The 27,261-nt window shown below is 42.6% G+C and overlaps 1 protein-coding gene across 4 annotated transcripts; it reads right to left on the bottom strand.

The window, feature by feature from the left end:
• Window positions 1-109: 109 nt before the first annotated feature.
• Window positions 110-27,177, bottom strand: glsl (glutaminase like). 4 transcript variants are annotated; one of them, XM_061894727.1, is made up of 21 exons: window positions 27,024-27,177; window positions 26,241-26,344; window positions 25,953-26,002; window positions 25,610-25,730; window positions 25,411-25,543; window positions 25,263-25,329; window positions 25,068-25,180; window positions 14,199-14,328; window positions 14,043-14,104; window positions 13,810-13,973; window positions 13,679-13,737; window positions 13,560-13,604; window positions 12,047-12,123; window positions 11,896-11,962; window positions 11,763-11,813; window positions 11,272-11,448; window positions 8,465-8,596; window positions 8,298-8,390; window positions 8,159-8,220; window positions 7,941-8,081; window positions 110-489 (listed from the first exon to the last, which is right to left on the bottom strand). In XM_061894727.1, the coding sequence occupies exons 1-21, from the start codon at window positions 27,074-27,076 to the stop codon at window positions 411-413; spliced, it is 1,980 nt and encodes a 659-aa protein (XP_061750711.1). In that variant the 5' UTR covers window positions 27,077-27,177; the 3' UTR covers window positions 110-410. The 4 variants fall into 4 exon arrangements, with proteins under 4 accessions (XP_061750711.1, XP_061750712.1, XP_061750713.1 ...); XM_061894728.1 differs by having other exon boundaries at window positions 12,065-12,123; XM_061894729.1 differs by lacking the exon at window positions 11,272-11,448.
• Window positions 27,178-27,261: the final 84 nt, after the last annotated feature.

Here is a 27,261-nt window from a genome sequence, read left to right as displayed (position 1 = left end):
GACGTTCAATTCGTGGGTGCAATTTGTTGTGTGTTGGTCAGACACAGAAAGTCTTATACTTTTTTTGGGATCAAATCTTGTTTATTCCTAATTAAATTGACAGACACTATTCACAAACACACACTTTATTGTCGACTCACAAGCTAATTCGACATTTCCTCCCCAGGAAACTTATGTTGATAAAAAAAAAATTTGTCTTGGCAACTCGACCAAATACAAAGTTTCCCCTTTTTAAAAAAAAACAACATCCACGTGCTAATTAGTGATGTGACACTGCCCCCTGCTGTTGGTTACTGAGAATGTTCAACGTTCAAGATGTCCTTTTTACTGCAGATGTTCGGTTCGATCCTGATCCTAATGAGTTGGTATTGTTGTGCCTTGGCGGAGGTCGTGTACTTTACGAGGACGCATCACGTGGTTCCTTGCAGCAGCTGGGCCGCCCCGTCTCTGTTGTGTCTCCTGGCCTCCTGCAGCGGAGAGGTCCCCCACCTGGTGACGCGTGGAACTGCATCAAACTCAATGTTGTTAAAGTGATTAAACGGTTCCATATCATATTATTTTTGTGTTACAAAATCTAAGTGTCACAACAAATATGGACAGTGACAGGCTTTATTTTAGAAAATGTAGTGAACCCTTTTTAAAAATGTTCTTAAGTGTTGAGCCAGCGTACACACGGGGCAGATGTCCACCAGGAAAGGTTTTTCCTTCATGACATCAAAAGCGCGCGTTTGAGTGTCTCCTCTCACAATCTTTCAATGTTGCATCATAGTGGACCATTTAATAATACAACATACAGTGGAACATCAATTTGCAAACCTTTATATGGTGTGCGAACCATGTCTCGTACGAAGGCTAATTCATTCATTCGTTCATTCATTCATTCAGTGTGCCACTGGAATCCTTAGGGCACAGCCCTTTTGGTGATGTCACTTCCTGTGCAGTACAGTACACACGGGGCGCGGACATTTTGGAGAGGCGGCGCCCCCTACGTCGCATCCTGTTTACACCGTCCATTACCCAGTTGCCACTTCTCAGTGCTTCAGCGTGTTTATTTTATCGCCATTCACCAAGTTTTGTCTATTTTGTTACTCCAAAAAAGCCAATAAACTGGCCTGGAAAAGTGGTAGGGATTCGCTGTGGGCTTAGACTAAGAGAGGAGAGGAAATCCACAGACACACAGCCCCTCCTTCCTGACCCCTCTTATCTTTTACACTGTCGTCGTCTGCCGTTTGCCGACATAAAGGTAAGAAGGATTAACTTTTTTTTAATTTATTTTTATTAATAAGGAACTTTTTTGTGTGTGCATGTGCTGACAGTTGGAATGTTTTGATAATAGATTGTTCATAACGCACTTGTTTTGTTTTATGTACACACACACACACACATATACATATATACACACATATACATATATATATATATATATATATATACATATATATATATATCAGTGACGTGCGGTCATTGTAATTGTTAGCTTGTCATTTTCATTTAGCTTCACCAATTTGGATTATTTTTTCTTCAAAATTGCTGAATTTTTGCAATCCCTCGTAAACTTCTCTGTCTGCCATGCAGTCAAAACGGCAGAGAAAAAAGTCTGAGGTGAGGCAAACAGTTCTCGTGTCTTATGATAGGGGCGCTCATGATCAGAGACATACGGTGGTGTGAGCGAGTTAAGTGCCGTGTGTTGGTTGAGCCATCAAAACGGCAGAGAAAAAAGTCTGAGGTGAGGCAAACAGTTCTCGTGCCTCACAATAGGGGCAGGGCGCTCATGATCCCAAACATACGGTGGCCTCAGCGGGTAAGTGCCGCAGCCCCTTATTGTTTCCGTCTCGTGCACCCCGACTTTCAACATGGATGTCTACATTTCCACACTTAAACAGTTTGCTAAAGTGGACTTTCAAGCGAAGCAGGCGATAACTACTAAAGGAAGACCAATGCCGTAGCTGAATGGTATACGTGAAAAGACTGGCTTTGTGGATGTTCTGCAAGAAACCGCCTTTTCTGCTTTCCTTGCCTTCTTTTTTCAACCTTTGGAACTGTGTGGACAAGAATGGGATTTTGTGACCTAAAGAATTTGCAAAGAAGCCTCACCAAACATGAGCGGTCGGCTGTTCATATTCAAAGCTAGATTGCGCTAAAAACGTTTGGGATGACGAGGATAGACTTGGCTTTGGATGAACAGCGGTGACTCAACATCAGTGTCCACAATGCTAAGGTAAAAGAGAACCGAGAGATTTAAAAAGATGTCATCAACGCAACCTGCTTCCTCGTCAAACAGCAGCTTGCATTTCGTGGAAATGATGAGAGTGGGAGCTCTGCTAATCGCGGCAACTATGTTGAACTCCTATAAGAATTTTAAAACTGAAAAAAGTGAAGGAGGACTTTTACCAGAAAGTGACGGCTATTTTTATCCATTTATAAAGGTAAGACAGGAATATCATTATTTTTGTTTCGTTTTTAATGAAATGTACATTTTGTGGGCGACAGTTTGTATGCGTACAGAATGCGGAAATGAAACAAAACCCGTAAACTGCTGCAAATCAAATGGCAAATAATCTGTGCAGAGCGCATACTGTATATTTGTAGATCTGATTTTGATTACTGTACGTCAGTGCCTCACCAGCTATAAACCTCACCGCAGGTCACTGATATATATATATATATACGTATATATATATATATATATATATATATATATATATATACACATACATACACACACACATTAGGGCTGCGAATCTTTGGGTGTCCCACGATTCGATTCAATAACGATTCTTGGGGTCACGATTCGATAATATATCGATTTTTTCGATTCAACGCAATTCTCGATTCAAAAACAATATTTTTCCGTTTCAAAACGATTCTGTATTCATTCAATACATAGGATTTCAGCAGAATCTACCCCAGTCTGCTGACATGCTAGCAGAGTAGTAGATTAAAAAAAAAAAAAAAACCTTTTATAATTGTAAAGGAGATTGTTTTATCAATTGATTGCAATAATGTACATTTGTTTTAACTATTAAACGAACCAAAAATACGACCTATTTTATCTTTGTGAAAATATTGGACACAGTGTGTTGTCAAGCTTATGAGATGTGATGCAAGTGTAAGCCACTGTGACACTATTGTTCTTTTTTTTTTTTTTTTTTTAATGATAATGTCAATGAGGGATTTTTAATCACTGCTATGCTGAAATTATAACTTATATTGACACTGTTGTTGATAATATTAATTTTAGTTTCACTACTTTTGGTTTGTTCTGTGTCGTGTTTGTGTCCTTTCAATTGATGTTTATTGCAGTTCTTTCTGAGTGTTGTTGGGTCAGGTTTGGTTTTGGAATTGGATTGGATTGGATTGTTATCGTATTGCTATGTATTGTCTTGTTGGATTGATTTAAAAAAAAAAAAAATCCATCCATCATCTTCCGCTTATCCGAGGTCGGGTCACGGGGGCAGCAGCCTAAGCAGGGAAGCCCAGACTTCCCTCTCTCCAGCCACTTCGTCTAGCTCTTCCCGGGGGATCCCGAGGCGTTCCCGGGCCAGCCGGGAGACATAGTCTTCCCAACGTGTCCTGGGTCTTCCCCGTGGCCTCCTACTGGTTGGACGTGCCCTAAACGCCTCCCTAGGGAGGCGTTCGGGTGGCATCCTGACCAGATGCCCGAACCACCTCATCTGGCTCCTCTCGATGTGGAGGAGCAGCGGCTTTACGTTGAGCTCCTCCCGGATGGCAGAGCTTCTCACCCTATCTCTAAGGGAGAGCCCCGCCACCCGGCGGAGGAAACTCATTTCGGCCGCTTGTACCCGTGATCTTATCCTTTCGGTCATGACCCAAAGCTCATGACCATAGGTGAGGATGGGAACGTAGATCGACCGGTAAATTGAGAGCTTTGTCTTCCGGCTCAGCTCCTTCTTCACCACAACGGATCGATACAACGTCCGCATTACTGAAGATGCCGCACCGATCCGCCTGTCGATCTCACGATCCACTCTTCCCCCACTCGTGAACAAGACTCCTAGGTACTTGAACTCCTCCACTTTGGGCAGGGTCTCCTCCCCAACCCGGAGATGGCACTCCACCCTTTTCCGGGCGAGAACCATGGACTCGGACTTGGAGGTGCTGATTCTCATTCCGGTCGCTTCACACTCGGCTGCGAACCGATCCAGTGAGAGCTGAAGATCCCGGCCAGATGAAGCCATCAGGACTACATCATCTGCAAAAAACAGAGACCTAATCCCGTGGCCACCAAACCGGATCCCCTCAACGCCTTGGCTGCGCCTAGAAATTCTGTCCATAAAAGTTATGAACAGAATCGGTGACAAATGACAGCCTTGGCGGAGTCCAACCCTCACTGGAAACGTGTCCGACTTACTGCCAGCAATGCGGACCAAGCTCTGACACTGATCATACAGGGAGCGGACTGCCACAATAAGACAGTCCGGTACCCCATACTCTCTACGCACTCCCCACAGGACTTCCCGAGGGACACGGTCGAATGCCTTCTCCAAGTCCACAAAGCACATGTAGACTGGTTGGGCAAACTCCCATGCACCCTCAAGAACCCTGCCGAGAGTATAGAGCTGGTCCACAGTTCCACGACCAGGACGAAAACCACACGGTCCACCTGAATCCGAGGTTCGACTATCCGGCGAAGCCTCCTCTCCAGTACACCTGAATAAACCTTACCGGGAAGGCTGAGGAGTGTGATCCCACGATAGTTGGAACACACCCTCCGGTCCCCCTTCTTAAAGAGAGGGACCACCACCCCGGTCTGCCAATCCAGAGGTACCGCCACCGATGTCCACGCGATGCTGCAGAGTCTTGTCAACCAAGACAGCCCCACAGCATCCAGAGCCTTAAGGAACTCCGGGCGGGTTTTCGCCGAGGAGCTTTTTAACTACCTCAGCGACCTCAGCCCCAGAAATAGGAGAGTCCACCACAGATTCCCCAGGCACCGGTTCCTCAAAGGAAGACGTGTTGGTGGGACTGAGGAGGTCTTCGAAGTATTCCCTCCACCGATCCACAACATCCTCAGTCGAAGTCAGCAGAACACCATCTGCACCATACACAGTGTTGATAGTGCACTGCTTCCCCTTCCTGAGGCGGCGTATGGTGGTCCAGAATCGCTTCGAAGCCGTCCGGAAGTCGTTTTCCATGGCTTCCCCGAACTCTTCCCATGTCCGAGTTTTTGCCTCCGCGACCGCTAAAGCTGCACACCGCTTGGCCCGTCGGTACCCGTCCACTGCCTCCGGAGTCCTATGAGCCAAAAGAACCCGATAGGACTCTTTCTTCAGCTTGACGGCATCCCTCACTGCTGGTGTCCACCAACGGGTTCTGGGATTACCGCCACAACAGGCACCAACAACCTTGCGGCCACAGCTCCAATCAGCCGCCTCGACAAAAGAGGTTCGGAACATGGTCCACTCGGACTCAATGTCCCGTACTTCCCTCATGACATGTTCAAAGTTCTCCCGGAGATGTGAATTGAAACTCTCTCTGACAGGAGACTCTGCCAGACGTTCCCAGCAGACCCTCACAACGCGCTTGGGCCTGCCAGGTCTGTCCGGCATCCTCCCCCACCATCGCAGCCAACTTTCTACCGATCACAGGTGGTGATCGGTAGAAAGCTCCGCCCCTCTCTTCACCCGGGTGTCCAGAACATGAGGCCGCAAATCCGATGACACAACTACAAAGTCGATCATGGAACTGCGGCTTAGGGTGTCCTGGTGCCAAGTGCATATATGGACACCCTTATGTTTGAACATGGTGTTTGTTGTGGACAATCCGTGACGAGCACAAAAGTCCAATAACAAAACACAACTCGGGTTTAGATCCGGGCGACCATTCTTCCCAATCATGCCTCTCCAGGTTTCACTGTCGTTGCCAACATGAGCGTTGAAGTCCCCCAGTAGGACAAGGGAATCACCCGGGGAGCACTTTCCAGTACTCCCTCGAGTGTACCCAAAAAGGGTGGGTATTCTGAACTGCTGTTTGGTGCGTAAGCACAAACAACAGTCAGGACCCGTCCCCCCACCCGAAGGAGAAGGGAAGCTACCCTCTCATCCACTGGGTTGAACTCAAACGTGCAGGCTTTGAGCCGGGGGGCAACGAGAATTGCCACCCTAGCCCGTCGCCTCTCACTGCCGGCAACGCCAGAGTGGAAGAGGGTCCAGTCCCTCTCGAGAGAACTGGTTCCAGAGCCCTTGCTGTGCGTCGAGGTGAGTCCGACTATATCCAGCCGGAACTTTTCTACCTCGCGGACTAGCTCAGGCTCCTTCCCCCCCAGTGAGGTGACGTTCCACGTCCCAAGAGCCAGCTTCTGTAGCCGAGGATCGGACCGCCAAGTGCCCTGCCTTCGGCTTCCGCCCAGCTCACAATGCACCCGACCTCTATGGCCCCTCCTATGAGTGGTGAGCCCATTGGAGGGATGACCCACGTTGCCTCTTCGGGCTGTGCCCGGCCGGGCCCCATGGGGACAGGCCCGGCCACCAGGCGCTCGCCATCGTGCCCCAACTCCAGGCCTGGCTCCAGAGCGGGGCCCCGGTGACCCGCGTCCGGGCGAGGGAAATCTGAGTTCATTTTGTTGTAATTCCATAGAAGTCTTTGAGCTGCTCTTTGTCTGATCACTCACCTAGGACCTGTTTGTCTTGGGAGACCCTACCAGGGGGCATGAAAGTCCCCAGACAACATAGCTCCTAGGATCATTGGGACACGCAAACTCCTCTACCACGGTAAGGTAGCAGCTCAGAGAGGAGAAAAAAAAAATATTTTATTTATTTTTTTAATCGATTTTTAAAAAATAAGAATCGATTCTGAATCGCACAACATGAAAATCGCGATTCAAATTCGAATACATTTTTTCCCACACCCCTAATATATACACACATACATACACACACACACACACACATTTTTATATACATATATACACATATATAAATACATATATATACATACACATATACATATATACATACATATACAAATATATATGTACACACATACATACATACATACATATATATACACACACACACATATATCCATCTTCTTCCGCTTATCCTAAGCAGGGAAGTCCAGACTTCTCATTCAGCTTCTCCCGGGGGATCCCGAGGCGTTCCCAGGCCAGCCGGGAGACATAGTCTTCCCAACGTGTCCTGGGTTTTCCCCGTGGCCTCCTACCGGTCGGACGTGCCTTAAACACCTTCCTAGGGAGGCGTTCGGGTGGCATCCTGACCAGATGCCCGAACCACCTCATTTGGCTCCTCTCGATGTGGAGGAGCAGCGGCCTTACTTTGAGCTCCTCCCGGATGGCAGAGCTTCTCACTCCATTTCGGCCGCTTGTACCAGAAAACCAAAAAATGTAACTGAACTGCACCAATTTTGTCAAGAGGAATGGTCAAAAATTCAATCAGAAACTTGCCAGAAGCTTGTGGGTGGCTACCAAAAGCACCTTATTGCAGTGAAATTCGCCAAGGGACATGTAACCAAATATTAACACTGCTGTATCTATACTTTTGACCCAGCAGATTTGGTCACATTTTCAGTAGATCCATAATAAATTCATAAAAGAACCAAACTTCATGAATGTTTTTGTGACCAACAAGTATGTGCTCCAAATCACTCTATCGCAAAAAAATAAGAGTTGTAGAAATTATTGGAAATTCAAGACAGCCATGACGTTATGTTCTTCACAAGTGTGATTGCGACTGTATACGTATACATACTGTATATACAAACTGTATTTATTATACTTGATAGTGTCTTTAAAGTGTGCATTTTTTTTACTAAAATATGGACTTTTGTCAAGGCCAGAACCAAATATTATTTGTTGTGGGGAACTGTGCTTCACTATACAAACGTTTACATTTACAGTGTTCACAAACTAATTAAGTTTGTAAATAGAGGTTCCACTCTATTGTAGACATGCATTGGTTCACCTGTCCTTGAGGGTGGCGTTGGCTCCTGCGTTCTCCAGCAGAAAGCGAATAACCTCCGTGTGCCCTTCGGCAGCGGCCAAATGCAGCGCCGACCTGCCATCGTAGTCGACAGCGTTGACGTCCACTCCCGACAGGAAGTAGCTGTAGGGCGCAAGGGGAAGCATTTGACGGCAAGTGTGAAGATGAAGCACAGAAGAGAGAAAACGTTAAAAACTCACCGCCGCAGTGCCCCGACGTCTCCTTTGAAAGCGGCGAGCAGGACGTTGATGATGTGGTAACCCTGCGTGGACACCAACGGACGCCTTTGAGGACCTCGCGGACTATAGTCCGACACCACAGTGGACAAACAACACTCACCTCAGACTCCGCCTTCCACTGCCTGTAGGCCAGAACCTGGCGGAAAGGTGTCCTGATGTCGAAGGAGTGGAGCTGAAAGGTGGACACCAGCTCCTAGTGGCACAGAAGGTGAAAGGTCAGAAATAAGAAGTTAAAAATAGGCGTTTACGATTTAAGTGTGAGGCCACCTGGCAGAAGTGGACCGCCCTCCATGGGTTTCCATAGACGTCCAACTCTGGGGAGAAGGCCATCAAGCCCAGCACGCCGGGGATGACGGCCAGCAGGCCGCCATGGATGCTGGCCACGGCCGGTATGGACGCCTGCAATTAGAATTAGCTTAGGTCAAAGGTGTCCAAAGAGCAGGCCACATCTAATTTTTTAACAGCCTGTGGCACATTCTAAAAATAATATTGAAAAACAAAAATAAACAAAAAAAAAAACATTAAAAAGTGGAAGTAAAGAGCAGAGGAGGTGGAATTTTGACTAACGAGCTGTTTTTTTCTTCAAAGCTATAATTTCTCAAAAAAATAGGAATTATAAACAATTACCTCACTCACAAATTCCACTCATTTGCCATATAAAAAAACTCAAAAAGGGCATAAAACAAACTCATCAAAAAACTTATTCCAGCATATAATTGACGGATAGATTTTAAGTTGATCTAGAGATTTAAAAGTATAAAGTCAAAAATATATATATGACTTTTTTTTAACACTTTTAAGAGGGGGGCCCTTTTGGATACGTGAACAGTTGATTGGATTCTTTTTCTTAACTGTCATTGCTCAAAAAATAATAATGAATTATTAAACTGTTCAAGGCTCTAATTACCTCACATTAAATATTCCACTTTGAAATATTTTGGGGAAATAGTGCACATTTTGTCATTTGTCATATAAAAAAAAATGGTTTACAAATAGGGCATAAAACAAAAACATAAAAACATTTTTTTGTAAAATACAAACTTATAATTGACGGATAGATCTGAAGTAAAATTACGGATTTAAAGTTAAAAGTAAAAAATAAAAAAATATTATTTTGAAACCATTTTTGTAAATAGATCCGTGAACATTTTTGCGGAATTCTTTTTTTTTTTTTTAAATGTCATTGCTCAAAAAACAAATGAATTATAAACCTGTTCAAAGCTCTAATCAACTCACTTACAAATTCCACTTTAAAATATTTTTGGAAAAATATTACATATTTTGGGGCTTCACGGTGGCAGAGGGGTTAGAGCGTCTGCCTCACAATACGAAGTTCCTGCAGTCCTGGGTTCAAATCCAGGCTCGGGATCTTTCTGTGTGGAGTTTGCATGTTCTCCCCGTGAATGCGTGGGTTCCCTCCGGGTACTCCGGCTTCCTCCCACTTCCAAAGACATGCACCTGGGGATAGGTTGATTGGCAACACCAAATTGGCCCTAGTGTGTGAATGTGAGTGTGAATGTTGTCTGTCTAACTGTGTGGGCCCTGCGATGAGGTGGCGACTTGTCCAGGGTGTACCCTGCCTTCCGCCCGATTGTAGCTGACCCCGAAAGGGAATAAGCGGTAGAAAATGGATGGATGGATTACATATTTTGTCATTTGCCATATAAAAAAACAAAGTTTTATTTATTTTTTTACAGAAACGGCATAAAACAAACACATTTAAAAAAAACTTTGAAAAAATAATACCAACTTATAATTGACAGATCTGAAGTTAGAGTAGAGATTTAAGTGTTGAAATATAAAAAATATGTACATATATGACTTATTTTTAACCCTTTTGGATCCGAGAAAACATTAGTGGGATTTTTTTTTAACTGTCATTGCTCAAAATGATGATAATGACTCAAAATCAATGTTATGAATTACTGACATATTCAAGGCTTCAATTACTCCATATAAAATATTCCACTTCCAAATGTTTTTGGGAAAATATTTAATATTTTGTGTATTTGCCATATAAAAAAGCTAAGCTTAAGAAGGGCATAAAACCAACAACAACAAAAAAAATGTTTTTTATTTATAATCAACAGATAGATCTGAAGTTGATATAGGGATTTAACTGTTGAAAGTTAAGAAATTTGTTTGACTTATTTTATTTTAGTGGATTTTTTTTTAAACTGTCATTGCTCAACAAAATGATAATGAATCAAAATCATTGTTGGGAATGAATTACTGACCTATTCAAGGCTCCAATTACTACACATTGAATACTCCACTTTGAAATATTTTGGGGAAATTATTGTATATATTTGCCATACAAAAAACTAACACTAAAAAGGGCATACAATTAAAAAAAAAAAAAAAAAACAATTAAAAAACTTGTAATCAACAATATATTTGAAGCCAATCCAGAGATTTACTGTAAGTGTTGAAAGTACAGAAAAATATATACTTTTTTGCTCTGTCTGGAACCTATAAACTTTTGTGGTATTTTTTTTAAAACTCTGGTTGCTAAAAAATAATAATACATTAAAATCAATGTTGTTATAAAGTATTGACAATTAACATTTTTGGGGGGGAAAAAAACGCATGATATGTGTTTTTGCCATAAAAAAAAACAGGAGTTTCTCTAAAAAAAGGGCAGAAAAATATAACATAATATACATATAATATAGAAAAATGTATGACTTATTTTTATGTTTATGATAGGGACCCTTCTGTATCAAATTTGAAAGAGGCCCTAAAATATATATATATATATATATATATATATATATATATATATATATATATATATATATATACATATATATATACATATATAGCATTGGTATTAAAAATTGGCCTCTGTATGTTTAGATTTTTTTAGTGTGTGGCCCTCAGTGGAAAAAAAATTGGACATCCCTAGTTTAAGTCGCAGCACTAATCTGCCATCATAAACTTCCCACTCATTATTTACCCTGTTTACCAACAATGGTTGTTTTGAACGTGTATATGTTTCATACAATGCATCATTGAGCAGCACGACAAAACATTCTCTCTGACCATTGAGGAAGTCAAGTGAGGCGCGGGACCTTGTAGAGGAAGGCGGCGGAGTAATCCTTCAACCCGGCCACCTGCATCACGGACAGAACGCTGCGGGTGGTCGCCGGCGACAGCACCTGGTCTCCTGAGAGCGGGCACAGGCCGCCGTTAGCCAATGACGCCGCCATGGCTGCGCCGGACTCGCACGTCACCTCTGTGGAGGAACACTTGCAACACGACAACGGGTAAATGCTCCAATTAACGCCTCTATTCAATTAACCACCAAGTCTATTAGTCGCTGGCGTCCCTGGCGCTGCGGCTGTAGGCGACCTCCTGCATTTTGAGCAGCACCATAGTCTACTTCTTTATGCGCTTTAAAACGTATTTAATGCTGACTCAGCAGTTTGCTCCTTACCGCCATTACAACATTCAATATACTTGTGCAATGACCACTCCGTTTTCATTTCCACTTTCTCATGCACTCCAAAACATCCACCCATTTATGGTAGATTGAATGTTTTTGGCGTGCTTGGCGTCGTACCTGCAACAGCAAGTCCAAGGCGGCGTTGACGTCAGTCTTCTCTGGCGAGCACTGACACGCAAGACAGGATAAGTGCCGTTAGCGTGGTGGAAATGATGTTAGCTTATATTGTTTGCTTAGCTCGTTAGGTTACCTTCTTCTCCTCCAGGTAGAAGGCGAGTGCTTGAAGTCGCACGTTGGCGTTCTTGCCGCTCTGAAAACTGGACATTAAACACGCACACGTGCTCTCGCTTTGTTGGCCATTTTGAATGAAATACATGAAGGGTTTTTTTCACTTCACTGACATGTTGGCGTTCACACACCTGCTACAGTTGATATTGGCGTGCTCTTTGTTACACAGCCTCTGGATGACATTCAGCACCTGCGTCAATCAGTCCATCAATCAGTCCTTTAATCCAGTGTTTTTCTACCACTGTGCCGTGAGACGCAGTTTGGTGTGCCGTGGGAGATTATCTAATTTCACGTATTTGGATTAAAAATATTTTTCTGCAAACCAGTAATAATAGTCTGCAAATTATGTGTTGTTGAGTGGTCGGTGCTGTCTAGAGCTCGGGATAGTAACCATGTAATACTCTTCCATATCAGTAGGTGGCAGCAGATACCGTATTTCCTTGAATTGCCGCCGGGTCGCTAATGAATTTAAAACCTCTTCTCACTCCTGCTTACCAAAGGCATGCGGTAAAAGTAAGCATTCGCTAATTAATTTAAAACCTCTTCTCAGTCCTGCGCTTACCAAAGGCATGCGGTAAAAGTAAGCATGCACTAAGTATTTTAAAACCTCTTCTCACTCCGGTACTTACCAAAGGCATGCAGTAAAAATTTGAGTGTGATGTAAGTTTGGACCTTAAATCCTACTGAATAGCTCTTAATGTTCTTCCCTTTATTCGATTTCAAATTACCGGTATTGAAATCAGCCTCCTCCATTTTTAAAATGATGACAGGGGAAGTGTCACTCGTGACGTCACGAGTTTGACCAGGCGGTAATACTAAGCATGCACTAATTATTTTGCGAAGAGAGTTTGACCCGGCAGTAATTCAAGGCAGGCGCATACTATATGCCCTGCGGCAATTCAAGGAAATACGGTAATTGCTTTGTAGATGTCGGTAACAGCGGGAGGCAGCGTGCAGGTAAAAAAGTGTCTTATGCTTAAACAGAAAATAAGCAAAAGGCGAGTGCCCCTTAAAAAAAAGGCATTGAAGCTTAGGGAAGGCTATGAAGAACGAAACTAAGACTGAACTGGCTACAATGTAAACACAAACAGAATGCTGGACAAAAGCAAAGACTTACTGTGGAGCAAAGACGGCGTCCACAAAGTACATCCGAACATGACATGACAATCAACAATGTCCCCACAAAGAAGGATAAAAACAATAAAATATTCTTGATTGCTAAAACAAAGTAGATGTGGGAAATATCGCTCAATGGAAGACATGAAACTGCTACAGGAAAATACCAAAAAAAGAGAAAAAGCCACCAAAATAGGAGCGCAAGACAAGAAGTCAAACACTACACACATGAAAACAGAAAACAAGTCAAAATAAGTCAGGGTGTAATGTGACAGGTGGTGACAGTACACCTACTTTGAGACAAGAGGTATATTGATGCATGCTTGGTTATGCGTTAAAGTTATCCAACAATTGCGACAACGACTTATTACTGTTAACTGAGTTTTGTTTTTTAATGATTTCTGCTGGTGGTGTGCCTCTGGATTTTTTCAAAGCAAAAAATGTGCCTTGGCTCAAAAAAGGTTGAAAAACACTTCTTTAATCAATCAATTAGTCCATCGATCAACTCACCGAGTCGTACTTCTCCTCTTCGTCAGCACACAAACGTCCCGGCAGCTGCACAGGAAGTGACATCACATCTAGGCTGTAATGTCGGCTTATATAGATGCATGTAGGCGGAGCTTAGGTACCTGCAGCAACGAGGTGGTGACGATGGCGCCGGTCTCCGTGAGCGGACTGCAAGGGGTTCCTGCCGAGAGGTCAGAGCGCATCAAAGGGCAGCACGCAGTGGCGTGGAAATGTCGTCCGGGCGCATCCTCACCTGCTTTGCTTAGCGAGAAGGGCGACTCCCGCGTGCAATACGGCTCCACGCCCACATACCTGTGGACCAGCTGGGAGCCCAGCAGCTCCACCGCCACGCCGTACACCAGCGGCCATGACAGCTCGCCCAGTGGGAGGGGCGTGGCCCAGTCGCCGAGCGACAGCCTGACACACATATTGTCAACACTGTGTATAGTCATGTGACTTGTGTGTGTGTGTGTGTGTGTGTGTTACCTCTGGCCGTCCACCGTGCACACGGACACCGCCCATTTTGTTGCGTCCACGTTGTCTTTGTTCTAAACAATTGACATAAACAACCTTTGACCTCATGACCTTCACTGGGCAAGCCCCGGCCCCAGTCCCCTTTCCCCCCCGAATGTGTGAAGTGACCTGAGAACACGACAACTGACGACATCGGGAAAACAACTTCTGAGTGTCCTCGGTAAAGCTGGAAAAGTCCGGAATGACAAGTCTTCCCTGGAGCGCTTTCATCAGGAGAGACACCACACCTGTCACACACCTACACACACACACACACACACACACACACACACACATTTGTGAGGTCAAATTGATAGCATGTACAGGAAGTGGACAAGAAAAAAAGAGTAGAAATTGGACAAGAAGTACAGTGGGGCAAAAAAGTATTTAGTCAGCCACCGATTGTGCAAGTTCTCCCACTTAAAATGATGACCATGGTCTGTAATTTTCATCATAGGTACACTTCAACTGTGAGAGACAGAATGTGAAAAAAAAATCCAGGAATTCACATTGTAAGAATTTTAAAGAATTTATTTGTAAATTATGGTGGAAATTAAGTATTTGGTCAACCACTCAACGCTCTCATTGATGGAAGGAGGTTTTGGCTCAAAATCTCACGATACATGGCACCGTTCTTTCTTTCCTTAACACGGATCAATCGTCCTGTCCCCTTAGCAGAAAAACAGCCCCAAAGCATGATGTTTCCACCACCATGCTTCACAGTAGGTGTGGTGTTCTTGGGATCCAACTCAGTATTCTTCTTCCTCCTAACACGACAAGTTGAGTTTATACCAAAAAGTTATATTTTGGTTTCATCTGAACACATGACATTCTTCCAATCCTCTGCTGTATCATCCATGTATCCATTTTGGTATAAACTCAACTCGTCGTGTTTGGAGGAAGAAGAATACTGAGTTGCATCCCAAGAACACCATATCTACTGTGAAGCATGGGGGTGGAAACATCATGCTTTGGGGCTGTTTTTCTGTTAAGGGGACAGGACGATTGATCCGTGTTAAGGAAAGAATGAATGAGGCCATGTTTCGTGAGATTTTGAGCCAAAACCTCCTTCCATCAGTGAGAGCTTTGAATGGTTGACCAAATACTTATTTTCCACCATAATTTACAAATACATTCTTTAAAATTCCTACAAAGTGAATTCCTGGATTTTTTTCCTTATTCTGTCTCTCACAGTTGAAGTGTACCTATGATCAAAATTACAGACCTCTGTCATTATTTTAAGTGGAAGAACTTGCACAACCGGTGGCTGACTAAATCCTTTTTTGCCCCACTGTATATATGAAGAGGACAGGAAGTAAGCAGGCATGTAAAGGAAATAGGAAGCGTTGAGAGAGTGTTTTGTAAGTCAACAGGAAGTGGATGGGAAATAGACATGGACTGTGCAGGAAGTAGACGGGAGTATGTAAGAAGCAAACAGGAATTGTAGAGGAAGTGTACAGAAAATATACAGGGAACAACAAAGAAGTGAAGAGGAGGTGGACAGGATGTAGACCAGGGGTGTCAAACTCATTTTAGATCGGGGGCCACATGGAGAAAAATCTACTCCCAAGTGGGCCGTACTGGTAAAATCACGGCACGATAACTTAAAAATAAAGACAACATCAGATTGTTTTCTTTGTTTAAAAATAGAACAAGCACATTCTAAAATTGTACAAATCATAATGTTGTTGGGGTTGCCGTTAATAGTAGTTCATCTTTATTTGTTGTCACTTATACTTTCTGAATAAATTATGTGAAAATGTTCATCAGTCAATTCATGTGTGCTTTTTTTCAATCTATCAAGATAAAAAAAGTATCTCAAAATAAAATTACAGTGTGTTATTTATGTAGTTTGATCATTTTCCTCGACTGATGTACTAACATCATGTGGTTTATTTTGTACATATTTAGCATTATCTACAAAGATACAAAAATGTTGCCATTGCGACATTCAGTGGACACATTTAGAAGAGCTGTTTCATTCATTCGAACATTTAAGGTTAATTTTTATAGTTAGCAAACTCATCCCGCAGGCTGGATGAAACCTGTTCGCGGGCCTGATCCGGCGCTCGGGCCATACGTTTGAAACCCCTGATGTAGACAGAGAGTGGACAGGAAGTGGATATAGTGTACACAAAGTAGAATGGGAGTGTAAAGGAAGTTCACAGAAGGTGTTGAAGGTGTGGACAAGAAGACCGAGTGGATATAGAAGACAGGAAGTGTAAAGGAAGTAGACAGTAAGTTTACAGGAAGTATCGAGAGAGTGTAAAGTAAGTAGACAGGAAGTGTATATGAATTGTAGAAGAAGTAGACTGAGTGTATGTAAGAAGTAGACAGGAACTGTGTAAAGCGAGTATACAGGAAGTGGCTTTGAAGTTGAAAATAAAATGGAAATAATGTCTACAATAAACAGTTTGGATGTAGATAGTAGGTGTAGAGTAAGTGGAAATATAGTAGACAAATAATGGAGAGGGAGTACCGTATTTCCTTGCGCCTGCCTTGAATTACTCCCGGGTAAAACTCACTCCCCAAATTATTAAGCGCAAGCTTACTTTATCCGCCGGGTCAAATTCGTGACGTCACGAGTGACGCTTCCCCTACCGCCATTTTCAAAATGGCAGAGGAGTTTTCTATCGCTTTTACTGCTTGTAAACTAGGGGTCTTGTTCCACAGCCATACAGATCACACTAATGGTTGTGATATAAAACAACTTTAACACTCTTAATAATATGCGCCACACTCTGTGAACCCACACCAAACACAATTCTGGAGAACATTGGCTCTGTAACACATTATAAACGCAACATAACACTTGCCCAGAATGCAATGTATCCATGACTCTTGGCTAACAAATCCCCCCCCTCCCCCATGTGTCGGTTGAGGTGGGAGGGGTTGGGGGCACGTGTATAATACAGCCAAGAGTCACGGATGCACGGCATTATGGGTAATCCCTATGCTGCGTTTATAATGTGCCACAGAGCCAATGCTCTCCAGAAATGTGCTTGGTGTGGGTTCACAGAGTGTGGCGCACACCAGCAAGAGTGTTAAAGCTACCTACATCACAAACATCAGTGTAAAAGGTATGGCTGTTGACCAAGTCTGCATTGCAATCTTGTATGAGAAGCAGCGAAACGCATGCGTCCTGCTGGCACGCAGACAACACGGTGTAAAAGTGGCCGCGATGAAATGCTGTAGAGCAGTGGTCCCCAACCACCGGGCCGCGGACGCAGAATAATTTTTTATAATTATTATTTTTTACCACACTCAATTCTTTACTGCATGTCTTTGGTAAGCGCAGGGGTGAGAAGAGGTTTTAAAAGTATTAGCGCCTGCTTACTTACTGCACGCTTTGAATAAGCGCAGGTGTGAGAAGAGGTTTTAAATTAATTAGCGCCCCGGCGGTTAATCAAGGAAATACGGTAGATATAGTGTACTGGAAGTAGACTTGGAGAGTATAAGGAGTATACAGGAAATTTAAAGAAGGTGTTGAGGATGTGTACAGGAAATGGACAAGAACTAGACAGAGTTGACATTGAACAAAAAGTAGAAAGGAAGAGAACAGGAAGTAAGCAGAAACTGTAAAGGAAGTAGACAAGAAGTTTACTGGAAGTGTTGAGAGCACGTACAGTAAGTAGAGAGGAAGTCTACTGGAATTGTAAAGGAAGTGAACTGGAACTAAACATCAACTGTGCAGGAAGTAGACTGAGAATATGTAAAAAATCAGACAAGAATTTTAGAGGAAGTGTACAGCGAGTATACAGGAAATAGCTTGGCTGTGGAGAGTAAGTGGACATGAAGTAGACAGGGAATAGATACAAACCCCGTTTCCATAGGAGTTGAGAAATTTTGTTAGATGTAAATATAAACAGAATACAATGATTTGCAAATCCTTTTCAATCCATATTCAGTTAAATGCACTAACTACAAAGACAGGATATTTGATGTTCAAACACAAACTTTATTTTTTTTTGTAAATAATCATTAACTTAGAATTTCAACATGTGCGAAAGTAGTTAGGAAAGGGCATGTTCACCATTGTGTTACAACACCTTTTCTTTTAACAACACTCAATAAACGTTTGGGAACTGAGGAAACTAATTGTTGAAGCTTTGGAAAGTGGAATTCTTTCTCATTCTTGTTTTATGTAGAGCTTTAGTCGTTCAACAGTCCGGGGACTCCGCTGTTGTATTTTAAGCTTCATAATGCGGCACACATTTTCAATGGGAGACATGTCTGGACAGCAGGCGGGACAGGAAAATTACCCGCACTCTTTTACTACGAAACCACGCTGTTGTAACACGTGGCTTGGCATTGTCTTGCTGAAATAAGCAGGAGCGTCCATGATAACTTTGCTTGGATGACAACATATGTTGCTCCAAAACCTGTATGGATTATTCAGCATTAATGGTGCCTTCACAGATGTGTAAGTTACCCATACTTTGGGCACTAATGCAACCACATACCATCAGAGATGCTGGCTTTTGAACTTTGCGCCTAAAACAATCCGGATGGTTATTTTCCTCTTTGTTCCGGAGGACACCATGTCCACAGTTTCCAAATGTAATTTAAAATGTGGACTCGTCAGACCACAGAACACTTTTCCCCTTTGCATCAGTCTATCTTATATGAGTTCGGGCCAAGAGAACCCAGCGGCATTCCTTGGTGATAAATGGGTTTTGCGTTGCATAGTAGAGTTTTAACTTGCACTTACAGATGTAGCAACCAACTGTAGTTACTGACAGTGGTTTTATGAAGTGTTCCTGAGCCCATGAGGTGATATCCTTTAGAGATTGATGTCGGTTTTTGATACAGTGCTATCTGAGGGATCGAAGGTCACGGTCATTCAATGCCGCATACGTGGAGTTATTTCTCAAGATTCTCTGAACCTTTTTGTTGATATTATGGACCATAGATATTGAAATCCCTAAATTTCTTGCAATTGCACTTTGAGAAACGTTCTTTAACTGTTTGACTATTTGCTCACGCAGTTGTGGACAAAGGGGTGTACCTCGCCTCATCCTTTCTTTTGAAAGACTGAGCCTTTTTTGGGAAGCTGTTTTTAAACCCAATCATGGCACCCACCTGTTCTCAATTAGCCTGCACACCTGTGGGATATTCCAAATAAGGGTTTGATGAGCATTCCTCAACTTTATCAGTATTTATTGCCACCTTTCCCAACTTCTTTGTCACGTGTTGCTGGCATCAAATTCTAAAGTTAATGAATATTTGCAACAACAACAAAAGTTTATCATTCTGAACATCAAATATGTTTTTGTAGCATATTCAACCGAATATGGGTTGAAAATGATTTGCAAATCATTGTATTCTGTTTATATTTACATCTAACACAATTTCTCAACTCATATGGAAACGGGGTTTGTACTATACAGGAAATTTACAGAAGGTCTAGAGCAGGGGTCACCAACCATTTTGAAACCAAAAGCTACTTCTTGGGTACTGATTAATGCGAAGGGCTACCAGTTTGATACACACTTAAATAAATTGCCAGAAATAGCCAATTTGCTCAATTTAACTTTAATAAATAAATCTATATTTATATAAAAAATGGGTATTTCTGTCTGTCATTCCTTCGGACATTTTTTTTCCGTTTACGGGTTTTTTGTAGAGAATAAATGATGAAAAAAAACACTAAATTGAACGGTTTAAAAGAGGAGAAAACACAAAAAAAATGAAAATTAAATTTTGAAACATAGTTTATCTTAAATTTCGACTCTTTAAAATTCAAAATTTTTCCTCAAAAAATGGAGAGAAAAACTATAGCTATTTCTAATCTTTTTGAAAAAATTAAACAAAGAATTTATGGAACATCATTAGTATTTTTTCCTGATTAAGATTAGATTTAGAATTTAGATGCCCCAAGCCAGACTCAGCTTCCTACTCAGGGCAACTTATGACACCTTGCCATGCCCCAGAAACCTCCACCAGTGGTACGGCCAGGAGGCCCCCGCAGTGTCCTCTCTCTGGTAAGGGACTGGAATATGAGGGCTGACATTGGCAAACAGCTCCAATTCCCCCGTGAGATCACCACCACTTCACTCCGCCCAGACATTGTGCTGTGGTCTGCTGTTACCAAGTCTGCCATGCTGGTAGAGCTTACCACATCCCCTGGGAGGAGGGAATCCAGGCAGCCTACGAGCGCAAAGCAGCCAAGTATGCAGATCTGGCTGCTGAGTGCAGAGAGGCAGGCTGGTCCACTACCATCTACCCTGTGGAAGTAGGCTGTCGGGGCTTCGTCGGTACATCAACCATAAGGCTGCTCCGAGGTGTGGGATTGACTGGGGCTAAACTCCAAAGGGAAACAAAGGCCCTTGCTGAGGAAGCAGAAAAGGGAAGTTTCTGGTTGTGGCTGAGGAGGAGGGATAAGTACTGGGGGTCGAGGCAATAAGATGGGTCAGCTGCAGGGGGCGGCAGGGAAACGTCCCTGCCACTGCTTCGCCACCAGGAGGCGTTCCGGGGTTAAAGAGAGCGAAACTCCAATGAGCGGTGGTCCCCGGCTGATGACCCTGCAGCTGACCCAAGGCGCTGTAGGAGGGGCGTCAGGCATACTTGCCCGGCAGAAACAACACCATATCTGTACAATCAATTTGGATGACATGTTTTAAATAGGTTAAAATCCAATCTGGACTTTGTTAGAATATATAACAAATTGGACCAAGCTATATTTATAACAAAGACAAATCATTATTTCTTTTAGATTTTCCAGAAGAAAAATTTTAAAAGAAATTCAAAAGACTTTGAAATAAGATTTAAATTTGATTCTACAGATTTTCTAGATTTGCCAGAATATTTTTGGGGAATTTTAATCATAAGTTTGAAGAAATATTTCACAAATATTCTTTGTCGAAAAAACAAAACCTAACATGACTAATTAAATTAAAATGTATCTATTATTCCTTACAATAAAAAAAATAAATTTACTTGAACATTGATTTAAATTGTCAGGAAAGAAGAGGAAAGAATTCAAAAGGTAAAAAGGTGTATATGTTTAAAAATCCTAAAATAATTTTTAAGGTTTTATTTTTTCTCTAAAATTGTCTTTCTGAAAGTTATAAGAAGCAAAGTAAAAAAATTAATGAATTTATTTAAACAAGTGAAGACTAAGTCTTTAAAATATTTTCTTGGATTTTGAATGAATCAATGGGTTTATTTGAGCCATGCAAACAAAACAAGAGAATGACATAAAATACAAAAGAAATATATAGATACATTATTTTTACACCTACATTGAAAACATTACATGTGACTAATCTTTTGTAGATGTCAAGATTGGCTCAAAAGGGAGTGGGAAGAAGTAAACTTATTAGGTCCCACCCCTATACATATACAATATATATATATATACAATATATAATACAATAATATATATAATATAATTCAATTCAGTGGTTGCTGCTATATATTGTCTATATAAAATACATTTAAATTCACAAACACTTACATATAAATAAATGATAAATGGGTTGTACTTGTATAGCGCTTTTCTACCTTCAAGGTACTCAAAGCGCTTTGACATTACTTCCACATTTACCCATTCACACACACATTCACACACACTGATGGAAGGAGCTGCCATGCAAGGCGCCAACCAGCACCCATCAGGAGCAAGGGTGAAGTGTCTTGCTCAGGACACAACGGACGTGACGAGGTTTGTACTAGGTGGGATTTGAACCAGGGATCCTCGGGTTGCGCACGGCCACTCTTCCACTGCGCCACACCGTCCCCTATGTACACACACATATACACACACATATATACAATTTATATATATATATATATATATATATATATATATATATATATATATATATATATATATACATATATACATATATATATATATATATATATACATATATACATATATATATACATATATATACATATATACACATACACACACAATCACATACATACACACATGCATATACCCAAAATACACACATATCCATCACACACACACACACACACACACACACACACCTATATAAATACAATATATATAATAGTATATATGATATACACTTTTGTCTAAACATTATTAACAGTTTATGGGGCCTATGGGAACAAGCTTTCATTTTGACTGTGATATTAGTGGTTAATAGTGGATCTGTGGCTGTGGAGCTACTGCCCCTGATCAACAGGACCTGAGGACCACTCTTGCTATGTGTCTTATGCTGTGCTTTAAAAGAGACGAGGGGAGCCCCCTGCCAGAGGAGTTATCCACGAACATAAGATCCCCCACTCGCCTGCCCTGTACTCCAGATAGTGTACTTATTATGTGTCCTATGCTGTGCATTAAAAGAGACGAGGGGAGCCCCCTGCCAGAGGAGCTATCCATGAACATAAGATCCCCCACTCGCCTGCCCTGTACTCCAGATAGTGAACCCAAATCCCTTTTCTTAGTTTCCATCGGCACCAATTCTTTAGTCAGAATTCATATTCGTTTTTACATTTGCAGAAAATTAGTTTTACTCAAATTGCATACAGGATTGTTTGTGTACACACACACACACACACACAATTCAATGTATTCCTCTCATTGATACTAATTCATATAGTTTAACTAGTATTTTCAGATTCTATTTGAGTTTTGTCTTTCTTAGAATTAAAAATGTCAAGCAAAGTGAGACCAGCTTGCTAGTAAATAAATACAATTTAAAAAAATAGAGGCAGTGTACTGTTAAGTGCTGCTATTTGAGCTATTTTTAGAACAGTTCAGCGGGCGACTCATCTGGTCCTTACAGGCGACCTGGTGCCCGCTGGCAGTGCGTTGGTGACTCCTGGTCTAGAGGATGTGCAGAAGAAATGGACAAGAAGAAGACCGAGTGGACATAGATATTAAGAGGACAGGAATTAAGCTAGAAGTGAAAAGAAGGTAGACAGGAAATGTATAAAAATTGTAGAGGAAGTGGACAAGAGGTAGACCAGGGATATGCACGATGTGGACAGAAAGTGTACAGTAAGTATACAAGAAGTGGCTTGAAATTAGACAGAAAGTGGAGAGTAAGTGGACAGGAGGTAGACAGAGAGAAAGTGGGTTGCCGCCCCATACACATGTTGTGTTTACATGCAATATAAAACACATTATTGCATGGATTTGGGTGTAACCAGCTTTTTAAAACACTTGTAAAAGCCCTAATTAGGTTTTTCACTTTTTAAAATGGAATTTACATATCTATTTACATATCAACCTCCTAAATAAATGGGTTGTACTTGTATAGCGCTTTTCTACCTTCAAGGTACTCAAAGCGCTTTGACACTACTTCCACATTTACCCATTCACACAGACATTCACACACTGATGGAGGGAGCTGCCATGCAAGGAGCTAACCAGCACCCATCAGGAGCAAGGGTGAAGTGTCTTGCTCAGGACACAACGGACGTCACGAGGTTGGTACTAGGTGGGGATTGAACCAGGGACCCCAAATGATTTTGTTTTGTTCTAGAAAGCAAGTTAGTTTTTTTATTTTTTAAAAAGCCAACCAAATTTGATATGGGATCTGTCTGAGCTGAGGAGGTCGTTGTGGTTTGTGCAGCCCTTTGAGACATTTATGATTAAGGGATATATAAAAAAATGTTGATTGATTGATTGATCTCATATGTGTGACTGCCATCTTATGGCAGTCTTCACGTATTTCTTGTGTGTGACTGCCATCATATTGCAGTCTACACGTATCTGTTATGTGTGACTGCCATCATATTGCAGTCTATGCGTAACTGTTATGTGCGACTGCCATCATATTGCAGTCTACACGTATCTGTTATGTGTGATTGCCATCATATTGCAGTCTATGCGTATCTCTTATGTGTGACTGCCATCCTATTGCAGTCTACACGTATCTCTTATGTGTGACTGCCATCCTATTGCAGTCTACACGTATCTCTTATGTGCGACTGCCATCATATTGCAGTCTACAAGTATCTGTTATGTGTGACTGCCATCATATTGCAGTCTATGCGTATCTCTTCTGTGTGACTACCATCATAATGCAGTCTATGCGTATCTGTTATGTGCGACTGCCATCATATTGCAGTCCATGCCTACGACCAGAAGGATTCCGTACATTAGGCGCACTGGTTTATAAGGTGCACTGTCGAGTTTTGAGAAAATGTAAGGATTCCAGGTGCGCCTTATAGTCTGAAAAATACGGTAATAAACGTGGTTTGGATACAAAAATCAACAGCTACATTGTGAAATCATTAAACCATGAACTTATCATTTATTAGCCCTAGTGTGTGAATGTGAGTGTGAATGTCATCTGCTTATCCGTGTTGGCCCTGTGATGAGGTGGCGACTTGTCCTGGGTGTACCCTGCCGTCCGCCCGATTGCAGATGAGATAGGCTCCAGCACACCCCGCGACCCCAAAAGGGACAAGCGGTAGAAAATGGATGGATGGATGATTGATTGATTGATATAGTGTACTGGACGTCGACTGGGAGTGTACAGGGAGTATAGAGTAAGTGTTGAGAATTTGTTCAGGAAGTTAACAAGAAAAAGACAAAACGGACATTAGACAAGAAGTAGAGAGGAAGTAAGCAGTACACAGATATAGACAGGAAGTTTGTAGAACGAGTTGGGAGATTGCACAGTAAGTAGACAGGAAGTGTATAGCAATTGTAGAAGAAGTGGACAGGAAGTAGACATGGACAGTGCAGAAAGTACACTAGACATGAATTTTAGAGGAAGTGCACAGCAAGTATACAGGAAGTGGCTTAAAAGAAGCTAGGAAGCGGACAGGAAGTGGCTTTAAGTTTGCAGGAAGTAGACTTAACATGTTCAGACAGAATACAGGAACTTTACAGGATGTGTAAGGGAAGAAGACGTAACTTAGATGGGAAGTAAGCAGAATTTGGTGCGTAAGTGTACAGGAAGTGGACATAGATATTCAGAAAGTAGACTGGGAGTATACAGAAAGTTTACAGAAGGTGTTGAGAATGTGTCCAGGAAGTGGACAGAATATTTCCAGGAAGTGCACCTGTGGAAGGTGCTTCTGTCCACACAAGCATCAGCGTCCTGAAGCTTCCTGAGGAGAGACATGCAGTCTCGAAGTCGCGAGTCGGACCGGTGAAGACCAGAACTCCAGACGGCCTGACGGGTGATGATGATGATGATGATCATGATGATGTTTTAGCAGACAGGGGAGGGGGGAGGGGGGGTCTTGTGACTTTACCTCAAAGAAGTGGTTGGTGTTGATTCTTCCATCACACGCGAATGTGTCGAAAAGCACGTCAGCCGCACTGAAAGACACACATGCAAGCGCGCACACACTAGTTAGATCGGTTCTGTTGGGACTTCAAATTGGTTCTAAGAGAACTTACACTCTGCGTTTGGTTGGAGTCTGCTGAGGAGGGCACCAGGATTGGGCCACCTGGGGGCACCTGTCTTTTGGTGGCACCGAGGCCTGAGGTGGGAGCGGCTTCAGGCAGGAGCCATTGGCTGACACTGGAACCACTGCACAGATACCAAAATGTCTTTTTGATGCTTACAGTCTGCATCTCCTTGTGGTGTTCTTCTTACCAGGACACCAAGCTCCAGGTGCACCTGCGGCTCCAGGACTGACCAGACTGATGGGCCTTTGGACTGGGCTCGGAGGGTGGTTCTGGGTCAGAATCCTGGAAGCTGGTCGTGGAGCCGTAACCTAAAAAACACCATGACCTAGTTCATTTGGGTCATCTGCAACCTAGCACACTTTTTTAAGCATAGCACTTAGCTTAATCTTGAATATAAATCTATAATATAACAGACAGTGGTTATTTGTGGTATTTTGGGCCTAAATCTAGCAATCAATCATGCATGAAAATGTTGTGAAGTCCTGCTTTGATCCCGCGAACACGTGTGTGTCGTGTTAAGGCAGGTCCACCTGGTCGTCAGCGTTCCTCAACTTGCTTTCGTCCACTTTGTGTGCCTCCTCTGCAAAGCACACAAATGTAAGAAAATGAAATAAACACAAACAAACACATAATAAGGTGGCAGCCGAATGTGAGGGGGCGGGGGCAGAAATTGCTGCAGCCAATCAGCCGTTTTGTGGTGATTTAGATTTAGAAACAGACTCACTGTAACATACTTCCCTCAGCTTTAATTGTAGGGTCCGCGCGCGCATACACACACACATACACACACACACACACTTATATATAGATGCACATACCTGTGGCTTGTAGTAAGTCTTCTTCAGGCTCCAGAAGTTTGTTTCCATCCAGACCTCCATAACGTTTTCTCCATTTACGTCTGAGAGAAGAACTTCTCTGCAAGCTACACAACGAAACACGAGTCAACACAATTTATATCTATGTGTGTGTGGTCTATATGTGTGAAACTGCTGCTGCATTCCTGGCCCATGTCCTAACTTAAAGTACATGTTTTAGGACACCAAAGACAACATAACACCAACAATGCACTTTTCCAACTCTCACCATCAACATACACTTTTAAACATAGGCTCCTCTTTAAACAGAACTTTTTTAACGAATGATATGTTGGCCCTGTGATGAGGTGGCGACTTGTCCAGGGTGTACACGGACTTCCGCCCGAATGCAGCTGAAATAACTCTATAGGCTCCAGCACCCCCCACAACCTCAAAAAGGACAAGCAGTAGAAAATGGATGGATGGAAGCAGGGGTGCCGAAAAGGGGGGGGGGGGTAAAGGAGACAGATTCTACGGGCCCATGATGGAGGGGGGACCAGAGAGGTCCCTATCCTTCCATCCATTTCTACCGCTTATTCCCTTTCGGGGTCGCGGGGGGCGCTGGCGCCTATCTCAGCTACAATCGGGCGGAAGGCGGGGTACACCCTGGACAAGTCGCTAATGATGATGAAATTATAATACAGAGGGGTCCTGTAAAGATACAGGGGCCCTGTAAAGATTATTTTCATGGGGCCCAAAATCCCTAGCGGCGCCCCTGGATGGAAGACAACACAAGTAATGTCTCACCACACGCAGGCAATGTCTTCTGTGAGTGACTCTGCATTTGGATTCTTCTCCATTGACTCTACTTTTTTGTTGTTGTCGTGTAGACAGCCCGATGTGTGTCTGCACGCTGCACTTTTCCCTCATAATGAGTGACGAGAAGGCAGGGAACAGGACACTCCCACTTCCACGCGCACATGCACAAAAAAAAGGATTTTTACACTACATTATATTGTTCTAATTGTATTATTTGCACATTTTT

This window comes from Nerophis ophidion, linkage group LG03 (genome assembly GCF_033978795.1).
Source record: "Nerophis ophidion isolate RoL-2023_Sa linkage group LG03, RoL_Noph_v1.0, whole genome shotgun sequence".
In the NCBI taxonomy this organism is placed as follows: domain Eukaryota; kingdom Metazoa; phylum Chordata; class Actinopteri; order Syngnathiformes; family Syngnathidae; genus Nerophis; species Nerophis ophidion.
Note: the sequence above shows the minus strand (reverse complement) of the source record. Positions and strands in the feature narration are given on the sequence as shown.